This window comes from Antechinus flavipes, chromosome 5 (genome assembly GCF_016432865.1).
Source record: "Antechinus flavipes isolate AdamAnt ecotype Samford, QLD, Australia chromosome 5, AdamAnt_v2, whole genome shotgun sequence".
In the NCBI taxonomy this organism is placed as follows: Eukaryota; Metazoa; Chordata; class Mammalia; order Dasyuromorphia; family Dasyuridae; genus Antechinus; species Antechinus flavipes.
In genome coordinates this window covers 238866877-238894704 of record NC_067402.1, presented here as the reverse complement: position 1 = coordinate 238894704, position 27828 = coordinate 238866877, and the positions used below count along the sequence as shown (strand labels likewise).

At 32.4% G+C, this 27828-nt stretch overlaps 1 protein-coding gene across 3 annotated transcripts in view; it reads right to left on the bottom strand.

The window, feature by feature from the left end:
* Window positions 1-957: 957 nt before the first annotated feature.
* Window positions 958-27828, bottom strand: part of TBC1D15 (TBC1 domain family member 15) — a 98203-nt gene continuing 71332 nt past the window's right edge. For all 3 annotated transcript variants that reach the window (XM_052000763.1, XM_052000762.1, XM_052000764.1), the window contains 7 exons: window positions 26432-26548; window positions 12279-12379; window positions 7221-7320; window positions 6639-6736; window positions 5780-5896; window positions 3192-3278; window positions 958-2317 (listed from right to left, as the gene is read on the bottom strand). In XM_052000763.1, the coding sequence (XP_051856723.1) occupies window positions 2096-2317; window positions 3192-3278; window positions 5780-5896; window positions 6639-6736; window positions 7221-7320; window positions 12279-12379; window positions 26432-26548 (842 nt within the window). In that variant the 3' untranslated portion in view covers window positions 958-2095. The remainder of the gene's footprint in view (window positions 2318-3191; window positions 3279-5779; window positions 5897-6638; window positions 6737-7220; window positions 7321-12278; window positions 12380-26431; window positions 26549-27828) is intronic.

The window sequence follows — 27828 nt, the reverse complement described above, 5'->3', positions numbered from 1 at the left end:
TGCCATTCAGACTCTTTTAAGCATATGTTTATATATCACAGTTAGTCGAAAACTCTAAAGACCATCCCCCAAGGATAATTCAGGATTCAGAATCTGCCTGAATTTTGTTTTGTCTATGTAGTTCAAAATATTTACTCTCCATTTTGCTTTTTGCTGTGTTGATGTAGTTTTGGTCAGAGCCAGTAAGAAATTTTAATAATATCTTTATGTGAAAAATGATAGTATTTTTAAATGTTTTTTAAAAGTTGTATTTTTAAAGTGTCTAATTTTACTGTTCAACTTGCAAAGTGTATATACAGTAGTAAAAATCAAAGTAGATGGCAAACTGCATAGGAAGCTCTTCCATCTACCCATCCCATTTCCCATCATCCTTTTCTCCAGAAAAGGCTAACATTCAGGCAGGAAGAACAAGAAGGGCATCATGATGTTCTAGTAATTTCCTGGATAACAGGAAATGAAAGACTGGAGATATTGAGCTTTAGATTAGTTTACTTTTTCTCTGAATAGCCTTATTCATTATTAACAGATAAAAGATAACACACGTAATATTAAAAGCTAAAATATAATGGTTCCACTGTAATAATTTTCAACATCTATTGGACTAGAGAAGAAAGTTTGCTCAGCTTCCCCAACTTCCTGAAATAATCCATCTTCTGCTCATTTTAGTACTATGTTAATTTTTTTTCTTTTTATATTGTGAACATCAGGTTCAAGAAGATATCTTGAAGGGCTAGATAATAAGCTCCTTTGTAGTCAACAACATTGCCTGTTCTGGATCTGTGATCAAAAAATTTTTTTATATATGGCTAAATTTCTCTCATTTTCACAATTCATTCAAAAACTTATTTCAAGTATACAAAATCTAAGACATACTAAAGTCCAATTTGGACCTTCTTTTTTCCTCCACACTTAACAAGAGACTTTCCCCTTAAGTGTGATTTAATTGAAAACAGTAAATCAACTTCAGGTTTATTTCATAATATGTACAGTAGTCAACAAATTACAATACAGTGAATTAGCTATGTTAATTCCACGTAACTTTAAAAAGTCATGCAGTACATAGTGTGGTTTAAACAAACAGCCTCTGTCATATACAAAAAATGCATTATTATGAGAAATGTGATTACTATCTTTGCAATTTTACAAATATTTTAAGGTTTCTCTCCAGGAGTCTTCATAAAAATCTAAAGAGTTTACTAATCAGTTAATGCATTATTAGGAAAGAATAAACATTATTAGTGAAGTCAGATTGCTAACAATTTTAAAATTACTCTAGGAAGAGGATTCAATGTATTTTCATGAAATAAATCTTTAGTTAAGAAAATAGTTTTGAAAAAAGAATTCATAATGAAGGTACGCATTACTTTAGTCAAATTTGTTTGTACAAATTAAGTCAAATTTATAATGCTGAATAATGAAAATATGCCTATCCTTTTAATGCTCATAAATAAGTGCTCATATAGGTAGTATATAGTGAAGTGATGTTAACATGTAAAAATATATTGTTATTCCACTTGTGGGAAAAACAGAGCATTATATGGGCATCAAATTGAATTTTAAAATGTCCAATTCAAATCTACATTCAATCAGCACAAATACTTAAACCGAGTATTTTTTTGTAAACAGTTAAGAAACAAATCCCTTTTTGTTCCTTTGTTTTGGTTTTTTGTCAAATCATCTCTACCAGTAAATAAACTACTTTTCAACTTGGCTGCAGGCTACAATTTTAATTCCATCAAATCCAAAAACCACTAAGACTTCTGGTAAACAAAGTAAATGCTTTTAAAAGTGCATAATTTCCAATTCATCCACTTAAAATATTATGCAATTCCATTTTATCAGCAAGGAAAAAAATGCATTTCACTATAAAAATATTAAGGAATGTTATTGAAAAGAAAAGGCTATTTGGTAGAATTGACTACAAAAATAATTAGTTTAAATCTTTGTAAAGCTTTAATGCAAGAACATCACAGTACACTTTCTTTCAAAAAACCTTAAAGCATAATCAACTCCAAATTATAAATCTCTACTTTTCAAGTACTTGAAAAAGAATTGCAGCAAAATGTCTCTTGAAAAATTAAGTAAAGAAGACTGATCATGCAGGTGTTAATCTGCTGACACTTTGTGACATTCCTAACTGCCTCATGTTGTCATCTCTGGTTCCATTGGTAGCAATTAAAGGCAAGGAGTTATTCTGAAATGCAGGTGTAGAACAACTAATCACACCAACATTTTCATCTTCCCCAGTATCTGAATCTGGTGTTGTAACTTCACTGTTCTGGAGTCCCAAAATTTCACAGACTGCTTGAGGCAATTCCTAGATAGAAAACAAATAATGAAAGAGTCATATGAATAAGAAGAAAATCCTAAAAGCATTTTTTGGTAGTGTTTAAAAAGAGCTTATTTGAGGCAGCTAGGTGGCACAGTGGATAGAGCACCAGCACTGAAGTCAGGAGGACCTGAGTTCAAATCTGGCCTCAGACACTTAACACTTCCTAGCTGTGTGACCCTGGGCAAGTCACTTATCCCTAATTGCTTCCAAAAAAAATAAGTCAAAGTTTCTTTTAACAGGCTGTCTTATTTACCTATTGAAATTGGTGTTTAAATCTTTGAAGTTATTGGACTTATAATTCATTTTACAAAGTAAAACTACTTTTTATTTTCTAAAAAAACAAAATTAATGCTAAGGTTGAGTTCAAACCAAATCATTACTCTGTATTGTATTTTTGTCTAGTATATTTCTTATGAGGATTCTTGTTTTATCATAGTTTTATAAGTCCAATTATTAAAATTTTATAGACGAACCAAAATACTATTCATTTAATTATTGCATTTAATTATTAAATTTAATTAATTACCTCTATTGCTTACTACTGCAAACTTAACAGAATGTCCTAGTCTGCATTTATTAATTCAATTGGTTAATTTATCAAGGTTAAATTTGGTACCTTCTCAAGTCCTCTTAAATGTTTTCAGTAAAGTTTGCTACATTATCTTAGTATATGATACTTTCCAAATGGAAAATGTTTTCAATTAAGGAATATAAACCCATAATAATAGCCAAAAAGCTGGCCAGTGTTTTCCTTGGCATTCCTAAAACTATCATTTACTTATTTAGCCTCCAATAAGGAATAATTCCTCTAGCTACACATCTCAAATTCTTCCAAATTCTTAAAATTACTATGCCATACCTTGCATTTGGTCATCTGTATTGAAATTGCTTCTGCCTTGCATAATATATCTTCCACATCAATTTTCATAGACAATTCATTGATATGCTAAAATGAATTCAGAAATCAGAAATTAGACAGAAATTAGACATTCATGCTATGCTACCATGTAAATGTTGCCAGTTCTACTTCAATGGTGAATTTTACCACCCAAGTATTCACATTACACAAACAAAAAACACAATATTCTCTCCACCAAAATGCTTAAACTTTCTATCCTAAAGAATAGCATTTAAGTTTATGGAATAAGTTCAGTAACTGTACAATATTACTGTACAATTGTACAAAGAAAAAAAAGTTTATCTCATTTAGATAAATTTTATATGCTCTTTGTTAAACATAATTTTCTCTTTGATTAAGAAAAAAATGATTAGTACACATCTGTTTTATTTTCTCATCTAAGTCTAGAACCACCACAGTGATTAAAATACAGGTTTAATTCCTAAAATAAAATCTTTTTGAAATGAAAAATATACAGGCAGACACGAAAAAGCAATTACTTCCCATTACTATCCTGTTTTGCAAACAAAGAATATGGAGTCCAAAACTTCCAAGTAGGTTGAGAATGGGTCACTTTCACTTGCCTTCTTTAGATCAACCATTATTAAAACACCTCCTTTGAGGGGCAGCTTGGTGGCATGATAGATAAAGCCCTGAAGTCAGGAGGACCTGAGTTCAAATCTGGCCTCATTCTCTTAACACTTCCTAGCTGTGTGACCCTGGGCAAGTCACTTAACCCCAATTGCCTTAGCAAAAAAAAAACCCAAGCAAACAAACAAAAAAAAACCTCCTTTCTTTGAGATGATCCTTTAGACTCTAGAAATTCCACTTCAAACACTTCAATAGTCAAAGCATATATATGCTCTATGTTCCACTGGAGGAACACAATATCCACAGAAAAGGACAGGGGGAAAAAAAAACCACTGAGGAGTTAGAGAACAATAACAATAAAAAAAAAGCCTTCATGGAAGAGCTGAAAGCTAAGTTAAGCCTCACAGGATCTAAGAGTCTGGAGAAGACATAGGTCAAGTTTATTTGCAAAGCACAAAGGTGAGAAGGGGAATGTCAAAGAATGTTAATTCACCAGTCTGGTTTGATGAAGTGTACAGCATAAAAGAACAGCATGAAACTTTTTAGACACAAACAAGGTGCCTTGCTTTGACTTTGCTTGAATTTTTTTTTTCTTTTCGATGGGAGTAAGAGTGGGAGAAAAAATAAATGCTTTGATTGGAAAAAAGAGAACAGTAAAATGAGGTTGGTTTAAGATAGATTCTAAAGACTTAATTTTAGGCTGAGGAAATTTTTATACAGGGTACTCCAAAAATCTTAGTGCGATTTAAGTTATTAAAATTTAAGCCATAACGTCCTACATCACACTCAAGCCAATAAAGAACAACAAAAGGTTTCTGAACATGTGAGTGATGTGGTTAGAGCTTTTTTTTTTTTTTTTTTTTGCTGAGGCAATTGGGATTAAATGACTTGTCCAGGGTTACACAGCCAGAAGTGTGAAGTGTCTGAACTCATATGAACTCAAGTTCTCCGGACTTCAGGGCTGGTGCTTTATCCACTATATTAACAAGCTGCCGCTAGAGCTATTCTTTAAAAGTAGTTTGAGATAACAGTGTTATCACTCCATGAATGACTGAGAAAGAATGAAGTATCGTTATGGGAGTTAGGGCTGCTGAACCAGGAAGCTGAAATGCTGGAGAAGACATCAAAGTAAATATTAAAATCCCACAAAAATGAAGAGACTGAGAGATTTCTTGAAAAAAAAAAAAAAGTCTGTTAGAAACCAACAATAATGTTAATGAGAGTTGCACAGCAGCTTCTTGAAAAATTGGAAATTCCAACTATCCAAGAATTCCACCACAGCAATTTCCCTGCTCTGCCTACTTCTCTACTCTATTACAGAGGTAGACAATCACATCTATAGGTGCAAGAAGCAGCACCAAGATCATTTATCTTTAAATGATCTCTAAGTTCCTTAACAACTCTAAAATCCAGTCATCCTAAGTGAGAAGACAGCCATGGGACAAGGTTGTAAATTCCTCAGGACCAAGGACTCTTGAGGACCCCCTACCACCATTCACACAGTCATCTATACCTTTGAGAAAATAAGGAAGGGTTAAAGATTTTGTGAGTTTTGCGGTTAGATTCCTATTATTTATTAAGTCTGGGTATATGAAGACAGTTAACAGACATATGAAGTGATATCTTCTTTTGTAGCATCAAAAGCAATGCTCTTCCAACAGGTAGTAGAGATGGGACAAAAACTTCATTTACTGTTTCTGGTGGAGAAACCAGTAAAGTTCTCTGATAACAAGATCACAATTATCAATGCTATTCATATTTTGCAAAAGACATATTTAGGCAAATGAACATGGCTTAAATTTGGCTCAATGGGCATATACTATTACTATACCTGGAAGTTATTCAAAATTTATTTATACTCCACTGCAAAAAGTCAATGCCACAAAAATGAAACAAATGAAAAGTCTACTAAATAGTTAAAGTCAGGAACATGATGATTTCAATAAATTATCACATACCTTAAGTATTTCATTAAAACCATAATGCTTTTCTATGATTTGTTGCTTTTCAGATTCCAAAATCGCACAGCAAAGAAGAAGATGAAAATTCTGACAAGGTAATTCAGTCCACATTACCTATAAAAATGATAGAAATGTTTAAATTATTCCTAACATTTTAAAGATATAGTTCTAAAATTTTGATCTAGAGACAAATGCTATGTTTATATTAATCACAATGCTAAGCACAAAAAGATTCTCTGACTTAAAGAGTATCCCTGTGTATTAGTAGGGAAGTAAAGGAAGGCCTCTTTGTTATCAAATAAATGAACTAAAAATAAATAATTCAGAAAATATCAAACCATGGTATTCTGGAATGAGAAAACATCCTCAAGTCATGCCACACAGTCAAATTTGGCAAATTTATTTTGCCTAATATATAAAACCAGCATTCCTTAAAACTAAGTCCTGATCTTTTTAAAAATTAATTTGATAAATTATGGAAAAGATTGAGAAACATGAAATATGACACCGGTTCAAAATGTATCAAATTCTATTTCTGAAATTTTGTTTTGGAACTCAGAACATTCTGAAAACTGCACAAAGTGATAAAAAATCTTCTCAATTTGAAAATGATGCTCTCACCCAGTAAAGCACAAGGACCATTAAGAAATAGTATTTATGAAGAATACCTGGTTCAAATAGTGAGCATTGTCACTAACAGTCTAGTTATCAAGGTTTGTTTTTCTACTTTCACAATGGAGAAGGAAAGATTTCAAATGGAACACTAAATTCAGAAACATTAGTAAGCTTCAGTTTACTGAACAAAATTTCTTTCTCTGAATAAAAGATTCAGTAAATATAAAATATAGCTTGTTACCTCCCATAATCGAAGAATATCTAGAAAACTAAATTCCCTTTTGAATCTAATTAGAAGCCAACGGAAACAAAAATAAAGATATCCTGAGTCTTGAGATTCTAAAAAGAAAGGAAAAAACAAATAATTTAAAAACAAAAAGCATGCATGAGAATATGAATGACTTATGACATATTTAGTCCAGTTTTGTTTAAACATAAATTACTAATTATCAAATAATGAAAACTCAAATTATAAAGGGGAAAAAATAGTTTCATATCCATGTAGATGTGTGTGTGTGTGTGTGTGTTTGTGTACCTGAGAACATATATATATATACACACACACAAACACACATAGATTTTATACATACATACATACAGTCATATACACTTGATTCGGCAAGCCACTGTACTGTTTCTAGATTATAATTATCATGAAAAGAGTATTCAGTTTGAGTTAATCATTTTCCATGTCTGTAAAACTGTTTTAGCCTGTTTTTCTTAAGAGAAAAGGAAAATTTAAAAGAATAAAGAGTTCTTTAAATTTTCATTTTTTGTAAACTACCTTCAAAATTTGGAATTAGTTTTGATTCATATAACATACCTAAATAACTGCAAAATCCACTATCCAGCAAACGAAGTAAGGTACTTAGCTGAATTAGCTGTGTCTTCATGCCTTGCATCTGTTCTTCAAAATTCTGATGCTTTAAAAGGAAAGAATTATTAGTGGCACCATGGTTCCAGAGAGAATATAAATGTTATATCATCTAGATAATCACATATTACAAGAATGCCATTTATAAATTCAAACATGGACTTATCACTGTTCTGTTGATATCTGGGATAACATTTGATTTGAAAAGAGAGCCTATAAGACATAAAAAATTTGATTTGGTTGTCTTGGCAAGGCATTTTTTTCCTTTTTTTCTCTTCTAAATTAAAATACAGAAACATTATCTCTGAAATTAATAATTAATATACTTTCCATCTAGAACAAGAAATTTAATGGTAAGAACAAAAACTAGACAAAATAAAATATTATCAAAAATACTTTTAAAAGTAATTAAATATAATATGCAATTATATAGAGAGAAATATTAAGGAAAACAAATAATTTCTAAATTATTTCTCTTAATTCTGTATCTCAAATTATAAAATGAAATCAACAGATTAAATTGATATAAATGACCTGTTGCTTAGGTGCATTTCTTGGATTTTAATGATTCCTCAGATCCTTTTATTATAATTAGCTTTCATTATGTAAAATTGATGTACATAAATAGCAGTAGAATTAAGTTTCAGTATATGTCAGCATTTAGAAAAGGAAAAAGCAATCACTAAAAGCCCTCATAGGATTACAAAAAACAGCAACAATTAAAAAAAAAAAAAAAAGACAAGATCATTCTCCAAAGATAAGAACAATTAGTTTTCGAAAGAAAAATTCAAGCTTTCATATGAAAAAAGATGCTACATATCACTACTAATATAAAATATACAAATTAAAATATCTGAGGTTAGAGTTCTTATTATACATCATACTAGCCAAAATGACAAAAAATGAATAATGGCAATTGTTGGAAGGACTACAGGAGGATAGGCATATTAATGCACTGGTGGTGATGCTATAAACTGGTTCAGACATTCTAAAAAAGAATTCATACAAAAGGAAAAGTTTCAGAGAAATATGGGGAAATTTGTATGAAGTGATATTGAGTGAAAATACAATGTCAAATAAAGATGTTATAGGACCAATCATGAAATGACGTGGTGCAGAATGAGATACATGTTTTTGGTTTTTGAAACATATATTTTAGGAGCCAGGCAATATGGACATGCTGCTATTGTTGCTGCTGCTGCTGCTTAACAATGAACATTTGTTATGAGGATTTTCCTTTTTTCATTTTCCAAATGGGAAAATTGGAGGAAGGAGGGAGGAAGCAAAGGGGAGGGCAGCAACGGAGTACAGGAATGGGGGACGGTGTGTGTCACTGAAACATATTTATAATGCACAGAAGGAAGGCCAAAAAGAATTACGGAAGCAGAAGGGTTTTAATTTGAAAGATATGTGGAGAATTTTTTGGATGTGAAAAGAAAAGCAAGTATATACAGTGATTTACAAATGTACAATCCCCCTTTTCTGTCCTATTATATATACGAAAGTGCTCACATTATTGAGCTTTTAATAATTACTGAATTAAATTTTTTAAAGCTAACAATACCAGCAAATAATTCAAAAGCATATTATTTTTTGCCTAGTAGGAAAAAAAAAGTTAAATGTACATGGGTCTAACAATAAAATAGCATTTTAAAAGTGTAATAAATTGTGGATTATGTTTAGTTCAGAAGTGAAGACCAAATAAATCAGCAGACAGAAAGAGCTGAATGAGAAAAGGAAAGGAAGCAGAGAAATAGGAAAAATGGAAAAGAACCAAATCAAGAAAAATCATGGAGGACAGCAATGGAGTGAAACGAGTAGGTAGGACATTATAAAAAGGTTGCTTGCTCTAGGCTGCATGTAAATATTTCTTACCTCAAAGTGAATTTAATTTATTAAAATAGTTCAGTAGATATATGAAAATGAAATTTTTCATATATCACTCATCCAGTAACATAAGGTACATGGTGATTAACTTGAAGTTTGTTAAAGAAATCAAAAAAAGATTCAAGAATCTCTTTGTACAGAAACTTTTACAGCAGCTTTTTGTGGTGACAAGGAACTGGAAATTGAAGAGATATCTAAAATCAATCAAATTGTGGCATGTGATTACAATGTAATCCCTACTGGAATTATAAGAAACAATGAATAGAATGCTTTCAGAAAAACCTGGGAAGACTTACATGAACTGATGCAAAATGAAATGAGCAAAATCAAAAGAATATTGTACATAGTAAAAGCAATATTGTATGATGGTTGACTGTGATTAACTTTGGTATTCTCAGGAATACAATGATCCAAAACAATTCCAAAGGATTCATGATGAAAAATGCTATCCCACCACCAAAAAGAGAACTGATGGAATCTTGAATGAAGATTGAGGCATACTTTTTTTCACTTTCTGTATTTTTTCATGGTTCTTTGTTCCCTTTGGGTCTGCCTTCTTTTACATTATTACTAATATGGCAATATGTTTTGCATAATTAAATATGTATACCTATTACAAATTGCTTATTTGTCTTAGGGAAGGGAAAGAATGAAGCAGTAAGAGGAAAAAATGAACTTAAAAAATGTTTCAATAAATGTTAAAAACTGTCTTCACAAGTAACTGGCAAAATATATATATATATATTTATCTATTTTTATTTATGAATAGTATTTTATTTTTCTGAATATATGCAAAGATAGTTTTCAAACATTCACTTTTGCAAAATCTTGTGTTCCAAATTTTTCTTCCTCTCCTCCCCACCTATCCCCAAGATAGCAAGCAATCCAATATAAGTTTAACACGTAATTCTTCTAAACATATTTCCACATTCATCATGTTGTTCAAAAAAACTCAAATGAAAAGGAAAAAAAAAAATTTGAGAAAGGGAAAAAAAAAAACCAAACAAACAACAACAAAATAAAAATAAAAGGTGAAAATACTATGCTTTGATTCACATCCAGTCTCGATAGTTCTCTCTTTGGTTGTGGATGGCATTTTCTATCCCAAATAGAGTTAAGTCTATCATAGTTGATCATTCCATAATCTTGCTATTATTATGTTCAATGTTCTGGTTCTGCTCACTTCACTCAGCACAAGTTCACGTAAGTCTTTTTTGAATTCCTTTTCTGAATTCAGCCTGTTTATTATTTCTTATGTAACAATAATATTTCATTATATTCACATACCCTAACTTATTCAGCCCTTCCCAAACTGATAGGCATCCACTCAATTTCCAGTTCCCTACCACTACAAGAAAGACTGGTACAAATATTTTTGCATATGTCCTTTTCCCTTGTTTATGATCTCTTTGATATACAAACCTAGTGACACTGCTGGATCAATAGAATGCAGAATTTTATAGCTTTTTGGGCACAGTTTCAAATTGTTCTCCAGAATGGTTGGAACAAAATAAAAAATGTAAAAACTAAAAGAAAATTTGAGGGTTGTTTTGAAAATATAGTTGAAACCTGTCTTAGAGTGATTCTAGTTCATCAAATACAGGCACAAAAAGAAAAGCATGAAAGCAAAAAGCAAAATAAAAAGTATAATTTTTGCTATACCTTTTGTTTTCATATAAATCTTTCATAGCTAAATCTACCTATATCCCTGCTTCTAACAATTTACCTTTCCCCATTTCATGCCTTCCTTGTCAAACTTCTCCTCTAGTATTTTTCCAATTCTGTCAATATCTATTTATGGTTCTCTTGTTATTTATCCAGCTTATGGCTTATCTACTATTTTATATTTGTGGCAGCCCTTTTTGTAGTGGCTAGAAACTGGAAATTAAATGGATACCCATCAATCGGAGAATGGCTGAATAAATTATGATATATGAATGTTATGGAATATTATTGTTCTGTAAGAAATGACCAACAGGATGATTTCAGAGAGGCCTGGAGAAATTTGCATGAATTGATGCTGAGTGAAATAAGCAGAACCAAAAGATCATTATACACAGCAACAACAAGATTATATGATGATCTACTCTGATGGATGTGGCTCTCTTCAACAATGAGATGATTCAAACCAGTTCCAATTGTTGAGTGAAGAAGACAATCAGCTCAGATTCTCACCCAGAAAAAGAACTATGGGAAATGAATATGGACCACAACATAGCATTTCCACTCTTTCTATTGTTTGCTTGCATTTTTGTTTTCCTTCTCAGGGTTTTTTCTTTCTTTCTAGATCCAATTTTTCTTGTGCAGCAATATTAAATGTATAAATAGGTATACATATATTGGATTTACTATATACTTTAACATATTTAACATGTATTGGACTACCTGCCTTCTAGACGAGGGGTTGGGCGAAGGAGGGGGAAAGTTGAAACAGAAAGTTTTGCAAGGGTAAATGTTGAAAAATCATCCATGCATATGTTTTGTAAATAAAAAGTTATAATAATAAAACAAAATAAATCTACTATTTTAGATGATTTCTCTCAATTTATTTTTTTTGCTAATTCTCTGATTATATTATTCTGGGTATTTTTAAGGGTTCTGAGGGGTTTTAGTGGAAGAAGGGACAATGATCTATACATGCTAATAATTATATATTTCTGAGAAAATAACAACAAATTAGGAAGAAAGTGGTATAGTGTTAAACAAGTAAAATGCAAGAGTAAAAAATTAGAAAGTTGAAGAATTATTATAATGACAAAGCCCAAAGTTATACCATCTTCAAGAGTGGTGAAGCTATTATTCATTGTCCAAGTAGGTCTTATCTCAAACAGATAACAAGGCCCACAACTCTCCCAAAGATATGAATGCTTTCTTATAGTAAATTCTGATTCTTTCTGCCATTTACATTCTAAAAATATTTTTTTTTCTATTAAAGAAAATAATGTCAACATTCCCAAGTCTTGAGGGACCACTATAGGGGAAAAAAATTACTGGAAAAAATTTATATAAATATTTCCTTAAATCAATCAATGATACAAATTAAAAAGAACTAAATAAGGAAAGTTTTGTCATTAAAAGCTACATTTGGAGATGCAAAAGTAAAAGGAATTTTTTTCTTACCACTTGATCCATGTAAGATACAAAGCACCAAAAAGCATCCACCTCATTCTCCATCACATACAAAAGAGGGGAAAGCAAGTCACTCATTCCTTGGACATATCCTGCAAGAAAAAAAGGGAAGAAGGAATTAATGTATTACAAACTTAAATTAACATGTTCCCAAATTTTATTATTGGCAAATATGAATAAACTTTGAAAATGGCAAAATTTTAATACCCTTACATGCTCTTAAAGACAAATGTGAATGTCATGCATTGATTCAGTGAAAACTGATTAAACACTTTCTGTGCAAAAGAGGCAGAGAAGAAGCATAACATAAGTAAATAGAAGGCTGAATTTAGAATCAGAGAAAGCTGGGTTAGACTGCTTTTAATAAAATTAACTGTATGCCCATGAGCTGAGCAAGTATATAAAGCTTTCTCTGTCTCAGGCAACTCTATAAGATTATGTGTTACAGGCGACTTAACTATTCATTTGTACTACTGGAAGACATTTCCACACCAAGAAACCTTTACAATGATTATGCAACTGACACATACACATACCCGCCAAAAAATCATAAGCATAAGGCACCATTCTAAGAAAACTGCTTAAAAATTCCATTAAGGCAGGTACAGTCATTTAAAATGTTATCCAGTATATGTCAAGTAATTTAATTCTCTCTCAAACAGCTGAATTTAAAAGTAGCTTCAGCCAACACTTCGGAAAACCAAATGGATATACATTTTATCGCCAACAACTATCTTAGATAACCAAAAAAAGGTAGTAAATAAATTCTATGCAATCAACAGTATTAAAGACAATGCTTTAAATTATCAAGAACTTTAAAGGACAAATAATCTCATATGAGTTGGCAAAATGCTACTATTGTAGCTATCTACGCGCACACACATATGTTCTCACATTTATCAAGGAGAATTATTTTTATTTATTTATTTGTTTATTGCTTTCTTATCTTCTTTTTTTATTTAATAATGTTTTGGTTTTTTTTTAATTTACATATCAAGATAGTTTTCCACATTCATCTTAGTGAAAGTCTGAGCTTCTAATCTTGGTTGCATTGATTTTATTTTTCTAGAATCTTCTAAAATTAACAATCAAAATCATCCATTTTGCATTTCACAAATTGTTCCCTACTCCATAGATCTCATAGATAAACTATTCCTTATCAAGGAGAATTATAACTAAAAAGCATTTCTTTACAATGATGAGAGATTTTTAAAAACAAGTAATGTATTAAAAATATTTATGAAAAATACTTCCTATAATAATAGCTCTCTATATTAGTATCTTATTCCTATAATAGACTGTATGATCCTTGGGAACAAGAATCATCTTATTAACTTCTCTAGATTCTAGTACAATACTCAGCCCACAGGAAATGATCAGTGTGTTTATTGTACTGTGATTTTACCAAAAAAAAAAAAAATTCCCCCAAATGCCTTGTTGTTTATTGTGGACCAATTGTTTCAATGTCCAACTCTTTATAGCTCCATTTGAGATTTTCATGGTCAAGATCCTAGTGTAGCTTGCCATTTTCTTCTCTAATTCACTTTACTGGTGAGGAAAGTGAGGCAAACAGAATTAAGTGAATCTCCCAAGATCACACAGCTAGTGAGTGTCTTCTGCAGTCAAATTTGAACTCAAGGAGATAAGTCCTAATTCCAAGAGGGGTATTTTATTTATTGTGACATCTAACTATCCCTCTCACCCCTTACAGCAATTTAAAAATATTTGCATTTGTGAGGACAGAAAAGAACCTGAGGATGTAGAGAGTTTCCTCTATCATTTTAGATCTGTATTAATTTTATAATCTCAAAAGAGTTGCCTGAAATGTTGAATGGTTATATGACTTGTCCAGGATTACACAGCCAGTCTATGTCAAAAGCAGGACATGAATGAATCAAGATCTTCATGACTACAAGGCTGGCACTCTATCAACTATATCATGCTGTCTCTCATAAGAAAGACTATTCTTCCAACAGTATGAAGGACAGATGGAAGATGAGAGAGGTAGTAAAGGCAGTAAGACCTATGAAAAGACAAGGAGGATAAATGAAACAAATCCTAAAGATTGATAAAAGTTTATACTAGAGTTGTGAGAAGATAAAGAATAGGGTAAATATTTAAGAAATGTTACATGTTATCAAGACCTGGAAATTGATTAGTTGGGGGAGTGGGGAGAAAGAAGAAGCAAAAATAGCCCCAATATCCCAAAGGAAACTGAGTAAATGGTAACAGAAATAATGGAGAAAGTAGAATAGGGTTGGGGGAAAGAGAATATTCTACTTTTTAAAAAAAATTTGGTTTTTTTGGTGGGTTTTTTTTTTTGACTGAGGCAATTGGGGTCAAGTGACTTGCCTAGGGTCACACAGTTAGGCAGTGTTAAGAGTCTGAGGCTAGATTTGAACTCAGGTCCTCCTGACTTCAGTGCTGGTGCTCAATCCACTATACCACCTAGCTGCCCTGAGAATATTCTACTTTTAATGCTAATGGGACATACAAGTGGAATGTGGTCAATTATGGATGTAAATGTTCTATTTTTCCATTGCATACCAACACTTTTCCAATTATCTAAGTTCATAACCCTAAAATCATTCTCAATTCCTAAATACCCAATCTATTGCCAAATCCCATTGATTCCATCTCCACAAAAGCACTCTCATTCAATCCTTTCTCTCTAGACTCTAGTTCCCCTTCACTTGCACTATTGCAATAGTCTTCTAACTTATTTTCCTTGCTTCCAGATTATACCTTCTCTAATACATACTTCACAGAGCTGCCAAAATAATATTCTTAAAGCACAGATCTGATATAATCAATAAACTCCAGTATCTCCCTACTACCTGCAAAGTCATATACAAAATTCTATTTGGCATTTAAAACCCTCTACATCTTGGATCTAAATTTATACCTCTCAGACTTATTAAATAAATTACTCCCTTTCATGAACTCTGTGATCCAGCCACATGGACCTTTTTCTTGTTCCTCTAACAATACTTCATAGCCTCATCTCCCTCCCTGTCCCTCGTTCCTAGGATTCAGTCTCTTCTAGTTTGCTGCAAGGCTTTATTCAAACACCATCTCTTACAAGAGAGCTGTCCTTATAATTATATTCATTAATCCATGAAATTACTTTCTATTTTGAATATACTTATATATGCATTCTGTATCCCTTGATCAAATATAAGTTTCCTGAAAGCAGGGACTTTCACTATTGTCTTTGCCCCTCAATGTCTAATATGGTGACTGGTATTTAAAAGATGCTTAATAATTGCTTGCTGATTAATCAGAATATCAAGCAGAATTAAATTGTCATACAGGTCCATATAACAGGTTAAATTTACCTAAAAACTATAATCTATTGGTAAATAGATACTTCTTAGAGTAATAAGAACTGGATCCCTTTATTTCACTGGTATCTGGAATCCCTGGATAAGGAAACTCCCTTCACCAATAAAGGTTCATAACTTCTCTGCAATTTATAGTTCTAGAGATTTGTCTAGAATCTAAAGAATTTGAGTTACTTGTCCATAATCTCAATAGAACATTTTAAACATATCTGCATGCATATACACACACTCTCTCTTCAATTCTTGGGAAAATAAATAATGGGTGCTCCATTCCATTACTAATCTACCCAATTATTTTTGGAACTTCTAAAGTAATTGTATAATTATATTTACTAATCTTTTTTATACAAATTATCCTTCCAATAAGCTAATTTTCACTGAACATAAGAGGAATAGCAAAAGAGCAGATCTAAAAGTTAATGCATACAAAATCATGTAATACTTTTTTTTTAAATCTATTTTTGTTCACCTTTTTATCTTCCTTCTCTATATTATCCAGAAAGCATAAGCAACAATGTTTCTAAACCAATTACTCTATTACTGGTTCAACTAATATGTCTTTTCTTCACTTTTATACCTCACTTTCTTCTTTTGCTATTGATGCTACTCATGATCCTGTCACAAATCCCACATTTGCTATAAATTTCACACTAGAACAACATAATTGGGATGCACTTCAGACACATTTGTCAACACAAAATGAAGTAGCTAGTTCTTAAAAACAAACAAAATGCTAGTCTTAGAATTTTGTTTTCTTTAGCAATAGTTCCATATTTCCTTTCTTTCTTTCTTTCTTTTTAAATTTTGAATTCACGTGAGTTCCTTCAATCAGACTGGGTAGATCAGGGATTTTTATTAAGTTAAAAAAAATTCATACTAGATCATTTAAGTTAAGGTAGTATCAGCAATTTTTTAACATTACTGTTCAATTTTTTATTTTGGTCATATTAAATAAATACTTAGAAGTAAAGTTGTTATTTGAATTGGATCATTAACTGGATTTTTGATGTTGGCCAAATCATATCATCAATAAATTTAATAAGCTTTAGGTTCCTCAAATACTAAAAAGGGAGTTTGCCAAAAAGGTCTGATGTTCCTTGTAGTCATTAAAAAATTCTAAGTTCTTGTCTCTAATTGTTCCAAGAAATTATTTCTCACTCTGAAAGTTTCAAAGATTTGAAGTTTATGATTTACTCTAATTCCTTTGATAATTCTCTTGACTGGGATAGAGAGAAAACATAACAAAATCATTACTTATATTAATAGTGACATATTTAGCTCTACATCTCATTTTAACAACTTGATTTTCTTAATATTTTCAGGACCTAAGGTAGAAACTAAGTGAAAATTAACAGCTCAACTGCAATAAGGCAGTTATTGATCAATAATGTTGATCATGTAGACAGACCATAAAGTATAGATGGAAAAATACTGGCTCTTAAGCTTGAACTCTCCTGAGTCTGAATCTATTTCTTCCACTTCTGTGAACCTGAGCAAGTCACTTAACTCTTCTAAGTTTCCTCATTTCAAACCCCCTAACTAATGGGTTTGCCCAAGGACATATCTCAATTTCCCTGTTAAGTGATTTGAGAACTCTCTGTATCACAGTACCAATAGTTACCCTTCAGGGACAACTGAATCTAGACCCTTAAACTCTCAGAATGGTACTAGTTGGCCATAGGATTTGTCTCAAATTATGAAAAGTTTGGACTAATGTAAGAGGACTTGTCAACCTCCCATCAGTCTTGGGGTTGGGAGGAAGGGGTCCCACCCAAAGAAGCAATTCCAGGAGAGGCGTGATGGACGTTGGTGAGGAGTACCTTGAATATCCCTATTAGGAAAGGAATGCACACAATGTATCTATGTGTAGCTTTCTGTAGAGAATCCTGTATCTACTATAGGTTAGAATGTGCTTACATATGATGTAGGAAGTAGAAGCAGGCACGGAGAAGATAAAAGGACTTGCAGTCTGTAATAAAGCAGAGTCTCACACCACCTTGGCTCTCACCTCTCATTACTCACAGTCTTCACCATTCAAGTGGACAGGCAGTGCTGGTCTCATAAGGCCTGTTCCATTTGGGAGTTGGGGCCAACTCCCCATGGCCCCAACTCCATGACCCCCAACAGACTAAAAGTGATAGGGAGTGTAGATTGGCACAAGGGATAGGCCACTGTAAAGAGTTTATTACCAAATGTGAGACAGAGCTATTATTATTACTGTGATTGACAATGCCACTAATAGTTTTATAATCTATTAGGAATTATTAGAACAAAGAGTATGATTCCTGTGTGGTCCCAGATTTCTTATATTTTATTGGCCAAAAGGATATAACTGGTGAATTTAGCAATAGATTGCATTACTCCTCTGACGTACAAAAGTACTGATAAAACCTGAAGTAGATTTTTTTAATACATATGGTTTCATATGGATGATGGGTGAGAATATGAAACAAAAATGACATGAAAAGGGAGAATCATGGCAATGCAAAATAAGAAGATCTAATTCTGTCTAACCAACAGAAATGACTGTTTTACTGTCATGTATATACTGAGAAATATACTTATACAACTTACCTATATCCCTATGTACCCAATATTAAATCAACTTCATTTATACAAGTAATAAAAAGCTCTCCTAAAATTAGCTTAGAAAATCTAATCTAATTCACATGTGCAAGGTCAGCAAACTTTCCTAATCATAATGACTATAATCATTGGGAGTGTGGCAAGAGGAATTGAAGCCCCTAAGATCCTTCTCCCTTTTAGTCCCTGTGAATCTGCTCATCAACCACAAACAAAAACAATAAAGCAAAGACCCAGAGACTTGGGGTCTGAATCTGGGTATCCATCACACTATATCTGAGCCCCAATTCACTTGTATGCCTATGGGATTAGGGAACCACACAGTCCTCCATGTCTGGGAGGACTGTCTGATTTGTAGCACTTATTATGTTCCTTCTTAGTACTTCATAATCTCCTCACTTACCCTAAGCCTGAATTCATTTATAAATTCCTGGAAGGAAGTTATCTTTAATTTCTGACTGAGGACATTTAATAATAAATTTAACAAAAATTGTTTCCCAATACATTTCTGCACAACAACTCTTTAAGTATCAGAAGTTTTCCTTAATTTACAGGAAACCTGCTTTTTGTAACTTTAATCAACTGGTCTTTTGTTCTCTGGGGAATAGCAGAACAATTCAAATCCTTTTCCCAAGTAACAATTATTCAAAAACTAAAAACAGCTACAATCTTTACATATCCTTTACCCCAACCCAACCCAAAACAAAGTGAAAAGTGGTTTTTTTTTTTTTGTTTTTGTTCTTTTTTTTTTCTAATAAGTTATCAACTGAAATATTTATCTGGTCATCATATTAATTTGATGTGCATATTATTACTCTTTCAATTGAGGAGTTGGTTGAAACAAACAACCTAATATTTTTTAAAAGCAAAAACAGTGATTTATCTTGTGTTACTTGATGAAGCAGAAAGCAGCAGCATAATCAAATTGCTACATTATCAATTGTGTGAATAAAGGATGTAGATGGCAGATCACATTTTGATTGCTCGGTTTCTGAGTCTTACTTTCTTGATTGGAAGGTCACCTATCTAGTAGGAGAAAAAACTCCAAAGGTTAAAAGATTATTTTAAAGATTCATTCTACTTTCTCCCTTATTTTCATGTGTCTGACTACATAATTGTCAGAAATTCTAAAACAAGCATTTATTAAGTGCCTTATAAGTATAAAGCCTGGGTACTTTAGAGATTATAAAAAGTTATTTCCCTTTACGAAATGTCTTCATGATGTCATCAATACTCTTTGAGAATAAAGGCCCAAGAACAAAATCCTTCATCATACTGGGGAGATTCAATATATAAACACATAAATATGTTATGACAATGTGAGAAGGTAAAGACCACTAACAACCGGGAGGATAGGAAAAGTTTTACCTAAAGAAGAGCACAGGAATTGATCCTTAAAAGAAACCAGAGTTTAGATGAGATTGAGATAGAGAGGACCCAGAGTTCACAGATGAGGAAACAAAGCATTACATAGGTTTAGACAGTAGCAGACTTGGATCTAGAACAAGTCTTAGCTTGGTATATTGCCTACTTCAATGTCAAACTTGGACTTGGAGGAATAGCAAAAAAATGAAAAGAAAAAGCTACCTGTAACAAAACCTTTTCATGTTTGTCCTGGGCATCTTAAATATTGGGTTAAATTAGAAAAGTCAGATGCTTGACTCAATAGGACACAGTATCAAGGATCTGTTATTTTCACTCTAATGTTGAGTAGTAACATTTCTATAAAGTGAACTAGGCTACATGAAAACTCCTGGTGCAAGAGTTACCCTGGCTCCCTGAGTCTTCCATAAAGCATAAGGTTCATATCTTTTAAGCTTATTTTCTACTTTAATTACTTTAAATGAACAACTTTATAAAATGTATTACATACTGTTCTGCCTTCATTATACAATATATGCTAAACATTTTAACTTTATCTTGATTCGGATCATGATTAGAAATATTTTTTTAATTTTAATTTTTTTTTTTTTGCTGAGGCAATTGGGATTAAGTGATTTGCCCAGGGTCATACAGCTAGGAAGTGTTAAAAGTCTGAGGCCATATTTGAACTCAGGTCCTTCTGATTTTAGAGCTGGTGCTCTATCTACTATGCCACCTAGCTGCCCCTAGAAATATCAATCTTGTACTAATTGGTAATTCATTTATGACTGTGGCTTTTTATCAAGGTATAGACAGTTATCATTTTATATAAAGTGGACCATTCTAAAGACTTCTAGATAAATCAATCTATATGCAGTGCAAATTTGCCCAAAAATATGGAAAAGGGAGGAAGAGAAGAAGACCAGAAAAAGGCTCCATGCCTTTGGAGGAAGGGTTTAAGGACATATGAGAGCCAGGGACAGATAAAAGTAAGAAGAAAAGGAAGAACACACAGAGTCCAGGGGAGCTACATTGGAATCTAGCTAGAACTGAGAAGAAGAGCATACAATGGGGCAGATATTTCCCGACCAAACACAGACAAAAAAGGACAGGTAACACACTAGGCTAGGGATAGATATGTTCAGAGAGAGAGAAAACAGACACATGTGACCACAAACATGAGTGGGTACATAGAGCAAGAAAAGATTCAATATAGGAGATCTCAAACCAAGCTCCAAGTCCAGCAGCAGGTTTGGAGTTTAATTTTTTTTTAGGGGGGAGGAGTTAATTAGATTTTGGGGGGGATGGGGGAGAGGGGTACTATTGAACACCCTGCTAAGGGGAAAGAGAAAACAGAAAGTGCAATATCATACAGTAAAGTTAGCATACGTTTTTTTGGGATAGTGGATTTCCTTCAGAATTCCTGATGTAACTCAGATTTCCATAAAGAGGAAACTGTCTATATTCTGCTTAAGAAGGAACTGTTTGTTCCTGAAATAAATAGTTAAGATTGCTGTGCTTGCTTTTTTGTATTCACTTCAGTCTTACTTCAAGTCAACTGTCACTTCTTACAGTTATCATTATGCTCCACTCTCTTCCCTACTGTGTACCAAAAAGTTCAAACTGCATAATCAAGTAACTAAACAGATCCTCTAACATCACTATACCTTTGGAGCTTTATTTTAAACTACTCTCTCCTCCGTATTATCTTGAGAACCCCTATACATGCCTCATGCTTTCAATTCTTTCGCTGACATTGTTTTCATAGTCTTTTATGTGCTTCTAAATTCTATCCCAAGCCTGAATTTGATAATCTCAGTTTTTAGCACTAAATCTTATTTCTCTAACTTAACCACTTCTGTTGGTGAAAACAATATCCACACATTTTCCCATGATCAAAACTTGGTACTTACTAAATTTACAGACACATGAACTATATCTTTTACAATTTCTTTTCTATATTGTATGCTTTTTTAAAATTATACTTTCTTATAATCTTGCAAATACCTGTACCAATTAATGGAAACTAAGATAAAATTTATACATAAAATTATTTTAAAGCAAATTAGAATTAAATAATGTCTCCTCCAAAAAAATCATTTTACCAGACCAGAAAATATTTTCCCTATTCCAAAATATTACTATAAAAATGCTTCAAAAGCAAACTTCCTCTCCATTGTAAAAAAAAGTCTTTAAAGACTTCCAAAGATAATATAGTTATTACAGAATTAAAAATTTCTGAAGAATTAATTATAATTTGAAGCCTAGAACCACTGATATACTTCTAATGCACACTGTGAAGAAAGTAGTACAATTAATCTTGTTTTTCTGATGCATTTTATTTTAAACCTGATGTCCTTTGAAGTATGTCATGGGCAGCAGGGGTAAGAATTAATGTATAAATTCATTTTAATTAAAGAAAGATTAAAGTTGATTAAATCAGCACTTAATAACACTTCAGATTCTAGAGTACTACTGACTGATACACATTAACAAGCACAATTGTAAGCCCTTCATCAAAGTTGTTTTCATAGAAAATTAACATGTGGAGTAAAAGGGGAATGGGGTATAGTAGGGTAAGAAAACTTTCACCAAGCTTAATATTATCCCTCTTAAAATGAAACGAAAACTTTGAAGGACACATCTAATAACAATAACAATGGCAGCAGAAGACAGCTCTGGTGTTTACAAAGTCATTTTCATATATTCTATCACTCACAACAAACACACTAGATCAACACAACAGGTGGAAAGACAGCTAGACGCTCAGGAAGGTTAAGGAACTTGGCCAAAGTCAGAATCTTTACAAAGTAATAAGTCAGTTGCCTAATTTAGCATGGTACTTAGCAAATTCTCTAGCTCACTAATGTATTTAAGTACTCATTGGAGTTCACACTTTCGGGAGATTTACAAGTCAGTATTCAGTATGAGATTCACAAGTCAGAAACCCACAATTCACACCTCTAAAAGCATAAAAAGGAGCTGTAAGTGAAGTGAGTTCAGTTCAGAAGAAGCCCACGCTTGGAGGCGGAACCAGATTCATTCACTTCATCTCACACCACCGTGGTGGCTGGCCTCCTGCACTTCCCCCACTGAGACCCAGACTGGTCTGAAAGGCTCGCTGCCCAGCCCCACCAGTTAACCTATCTGGTCCCTTCCATTCACCACTTTCTGGATCTCTCTACATCACCTGGCGATTATCTAAAGATAGTGGAGCTGCTCGCACTGGACAGGCCAGAATCACTTAGTGTAAGAGTTGGATGTGAATCTTGGGCTTCATGATTCAAAGTCCAGAACTTTATCCATTAAATTATATTAGTGAAGTTAAATTAAGAAACATTTTCATTTGAGCATCATCATTATGTATTGCTACAAGGAAACTTTTTAGTTTAAAATATCAAAACTTGTTTACTATTTAACTGTTGGACAGAAATCTTCCTGGTACACATTTCCTTGTCCCCTTAAACAGAGGGAACCAACACCATAAAAAAGATCCACAGTAAAGTTTCAAAAAATATGAAAGACATGTAGCTTAGGTTCTTACTGAAAAACAAAAATGAGAAAAAGACCTGATTGACAATTGTCCTTTTCAACTTAAAGTAAAATTCAGTTGCCACAAAAATGGTTAGGCTCCAGAGAAATATAAGAACTTTTTTCTCCCAACTTATAGGACAGGCCTGCTCAGAAAGTAAAACAAAGCAAGGTAAACCTTATTTGCTGGTCATCAAGACTTCAAAATTCTAAGTACATGAGTGAATGTGTTTGCAAGACTGGACAAAATAGGAAAAAAAAAAAAAGCAACTAGAATTACTTTCAAACTATAACCTGCATTTTTCATTTGTCATTCGGAAAAATCTAAACTCTCCCTTCCTCCAAGAAGCTTTCCTTGACAAATTCTATCCCATGTTCTTCTCTCCTTAATTTTTCATCTCTTGACTTAGGTAGTATTTCTATTAATCAAACAGCACTTAGTGTCATAAAGTAACTTTGCAAAGATATTTGGTGTGTACATAACCAAATTTTATACTCTGCCCCATTATTAAAAAAAAAAAAAAATCCATCTCTTTCCCGCTTCCTATGAGTATTTCCCAAGATTCTGCTCTGGATCCCTTTTTTCTTCTCCTTCCATATTCTCTTGGTAATTTCATCAGTTTCCATAGATTTAAGTATTATCTCTATGCATGAGGACTTACTTATTCAAAAAATCCAGCCCTATTCTCTCCCCCAAGATTCAAATCTGCATCAACAATTTTTTTAATAAAGCTTTTTATTTTCAAAACATATGAATGGATAATTTGATTACAAATGACCCTTGCATAGCCTTGTGTTTCAGATTTTCTCCTTCCTTCCTCCCACACTGTTCCCTAGGTGGCAAGCAATCTAATTTATGTTAAATATGTTAAAATATGTTAAAACCAATAGGTATAAACATATTTATACAATTCTCTTGCTGCACAAGAGAAATCAGATCAAAAAAAGAAAAGTAAATGAGTAAGAAAGCAAAAAGCAAGTGAACAACAAAAAGAGTGAGAATGTTATGTTGTGATCCACATTTAGTTCCTACAGTCCTCTCTCTGGGTGTAGATGGTTCTCTTTTATCACAAGATTATTGCAAATGGCATCAATCACCTCATTGTTGGAAAAAGTCATGTTCATCAGAATTGAACATCGTGTAATACTGATGTTGTCATGTACAATGATCTGCTGGTTCTCTTCATTTCACTTAGCATCAGTTTATATAAGTCTCTTTAGGCCTTTCTAAAATCATCCTCCCTCATCATTTCTTATAGAAAAATAATATTCTATAACATTCATATACCATAACTTATTCAGCCCTTCTCCAACTGATGGAGTTTCCAATTTCTTGACACTACAGAAAGGGCTGCCACAAACATTTTTGCACATGTGGGTCCCTTCCCTTTCTTTAAGATCTCTTGGGGATATAGGCCCAATAGAAACACTGCTAGGTCAAAAGGTATGCACAGTTTGATAACTTTTTGAACATAGTTCCAAACAGCTCTCCAGAATGGTTGGATCAGTTCACAACTCCACCAACATTATTTATATTATCATCCCAGTTTTCCCACATCTCTTCCAACATTCATCCTTGTTTTTTCCTGTCATCTTAGCCAATCTGAGAGGTGTAGAGTGGTGTGTCAGAGTTATCTTGATTTGCATTTCTCTGATCAATAATGATTTAGAGCACCTTCTCATATAATTAGAAATAGTTTTAATTTCTTCATCTAAAAATTGTCTATTCATATCCTTTGACTATCAATTAGAGAATGGCTCATCAACAATTTTTATCATATTTTTCAAAACTGAATGTCCCAGAGATATTTTATACCCAACATATTTAGAACTGAACTCATTATCTTCCCTCTAAAACTCTCCTCTCTCCCAAACTTCCCTATTTCTACTGAATGTAATATCACCCTTCCAGTGACTAATTTAAAGCCAGCATTGTCTCCAACCTTGTTTAGTTGACTCCTCTTACTAACTCTAATTTCACAACTTCTTTTGTATCTAATCTCTTCTCTCCATTCAGTTACCTATGTTAGTTTAGATCCTCTTGCCTAAATTACTGCATGAGCCTCCAAGTCAGTTTCCCTAATCTCAAGTTGCTCTTCACTCCAGCCAATATATAGCAATGCAGTCAAAGAAACTTTTAAATATAAATCTATGTGACTTCCCTCCTCAACCAAGTCTAGTATCATCCTACTGCCTCTAGGATGAAAAGGAAAACTCCTCTACTAAGCTTTTAATCCACTTTACAATCTGACACTAATCTATTTTTGTTAACTGGTTAAATATTATACCCCTCTTAGCACTATATGATACAACTTAAACTAGCCTTCTCTCTTTTCCTGACTGACCACACTTCACTTCCTATCTCTGCTTTTCAACTGATTCTCTCATGCTTGGAATGCACTCCCTCTTTACCTCTACCTTTAAGAGGCCCTCTTTTCCTTTAGGATGTCACTTGGAATCATCTTCTATACAAAGATTTTCTGGTTTGTATTTAACTTTTTTTGTATATATTTGCATTTGTTAACTTTTACATTTATGCTATATATATTTTTTTATCTGTACTGGTTATCCTATCTGTGAGAATATAACACTGACAGTAGGAATTGTTTCACATTTTTGTACTTGTATACCTATGACCTAGCAGAATATCTAGCTGAACCCTGATCTTTTTATATTTCTTCCACTAGTGACCCCTTTTCACCCAAGAAATTTTTACATGGACCCAAGTATATAAAAAATATGTACAAATCAAACATTTACTAATAATAAATCATAATTTCACAGCACCCAATTCAGTCACAAAACCCCAAAGGAAATCATGAACCATAGTTTAAGAAGCAAAGACAAAGCATTTAATAAATGTGTTATATAGCAATTATTTATATAGCAAATTATATATTATATTATTATTAATTATATAGCAAAACCAGGAAGACTTCAGCTTGCCCGCTTTAAAACCTTGAATTAAACTATTAGAGTTTTGAATGGAAGAGAAAAGACTTAAACGTCTCCACATAAGCAATTAGCAGGGGAAAAGAAACACATACCATTTGGCAAGTTATGACTGGGGATGCTTAGATTAGGGATAAAACCATTCTAAAGATTCTAGAGAAATGCAAATATAGTAATTAACCTAAACTGACAAATAATCTTGCCATAAAAGAAAGCAGGAGGATAGGACAAAATGTTAAAAATCAAAACCATTCAGGTTCTAAAAACACTAGGTATATAAAGAATTAGTAATAACAGGTATTAATAATCAACAAAGGCTTTTAATTCTAAAATGTAGAAAATCTCTTTAAAAGGTAATCTAAGAGAACTTACCCAAATCAAAATCATACATACAATAGGTCATCAAAATGTCATGAAGTAAAATCAATCCTGGATTATCTTTGCCTTCATAAAACTTGTTTGTTCGGTCTGTTCTCTTAACATCTTTTTCTGAAAAAAGAAATAAAAAATTTCATATAGTAATTTAAATGCTTCCTCAAACCAATTTTATTAAACTAAAATCTTACACACTGCAGCATTTTTCTTTATTGTTGATTTAAAAAATAAGCTGATTTACTTGAGAATGGATTTTCTATATGCATCTATAGCAACTTTTTGATTAAATGTTAGAAAATATTTTCAAAAAATTAAAGGCAACTCTGGATATCACATTTAGTTAGTAATAAAATACATGTGATATTTAAAATAGGGAATGAAAAATCTATTATGCAATCAAGTTTTTTATTTAACTTATTATGCAATCAAGGATTTTATTTTATTCATAATTACTAGGTTTCCTATGAAAAATATTATGAACTTCTAATTTGTCATGTTCCATAATCTTTTTTTTTTATTATTTCAACTACCTTATTTATTTTCAGGCATCATCATTCAGTACAAATTTATTATAGATTTTTATTGTTCTAAAATGAAAAATAAATTATAAATTCTCTCCAAAAGTTATTCCATGGATTTAATAAGGTATTGTCATACAGCATAACTGGGTGTCTATCTTCTGAAGTTTTTTAATTCAATACTGAACCACCATCAAAAAAGGAATTTGTAGAACTTCCAAATTATCAATTTATCATTATATAATCAACTCAGCTTGTATACTTCTCTCTTCCTGCCCCAGTTCCTCAAACATATATGTAAGTTGAAAAAGTTGATGCTAGAACCAGGAGATCATTATACACTTCGACAACGATATTGTATGAGGACATATTTTGATGGAAGTGGATTTCTTTGACAAAGAGACCTAAGTTTCAATTGATAAATGACGGACAAAAGCAGCTACACCCAAAGAAAGAACACTGGGAAACGAATGTGAACTATCTGCATTTTTGTTTTTCTTCCCGGGTTATTTATACCTTCTGAATCCAATTCTCCCTATGCAACAAGAGAACTGTTCGGCTCTGCAAACATATATTGTATCTAGGATATACTGCAACATATCCAACATATAAAGGACTCCTTGCCATCTAGGGGAGGGGGTGGAGGGAGGGAGGGAAAAAAAAATCGGAACAGAAACGAGTGTCAATATAAAGTAATTATTAAATAAAAATTTAAAAAAAAAAGAAAAAGTTGATGCTAGACTGGGGAAGGGCTGACTTTTCACTAACCAACAATTAATCAAAATAAATTATCAAGAAGAAAACATTAATGTATCTTGTGAGTAAGCTTGTTATGATCTGGTTTTGTTTTGCTTTTATTTTTAACAACAATCCTCC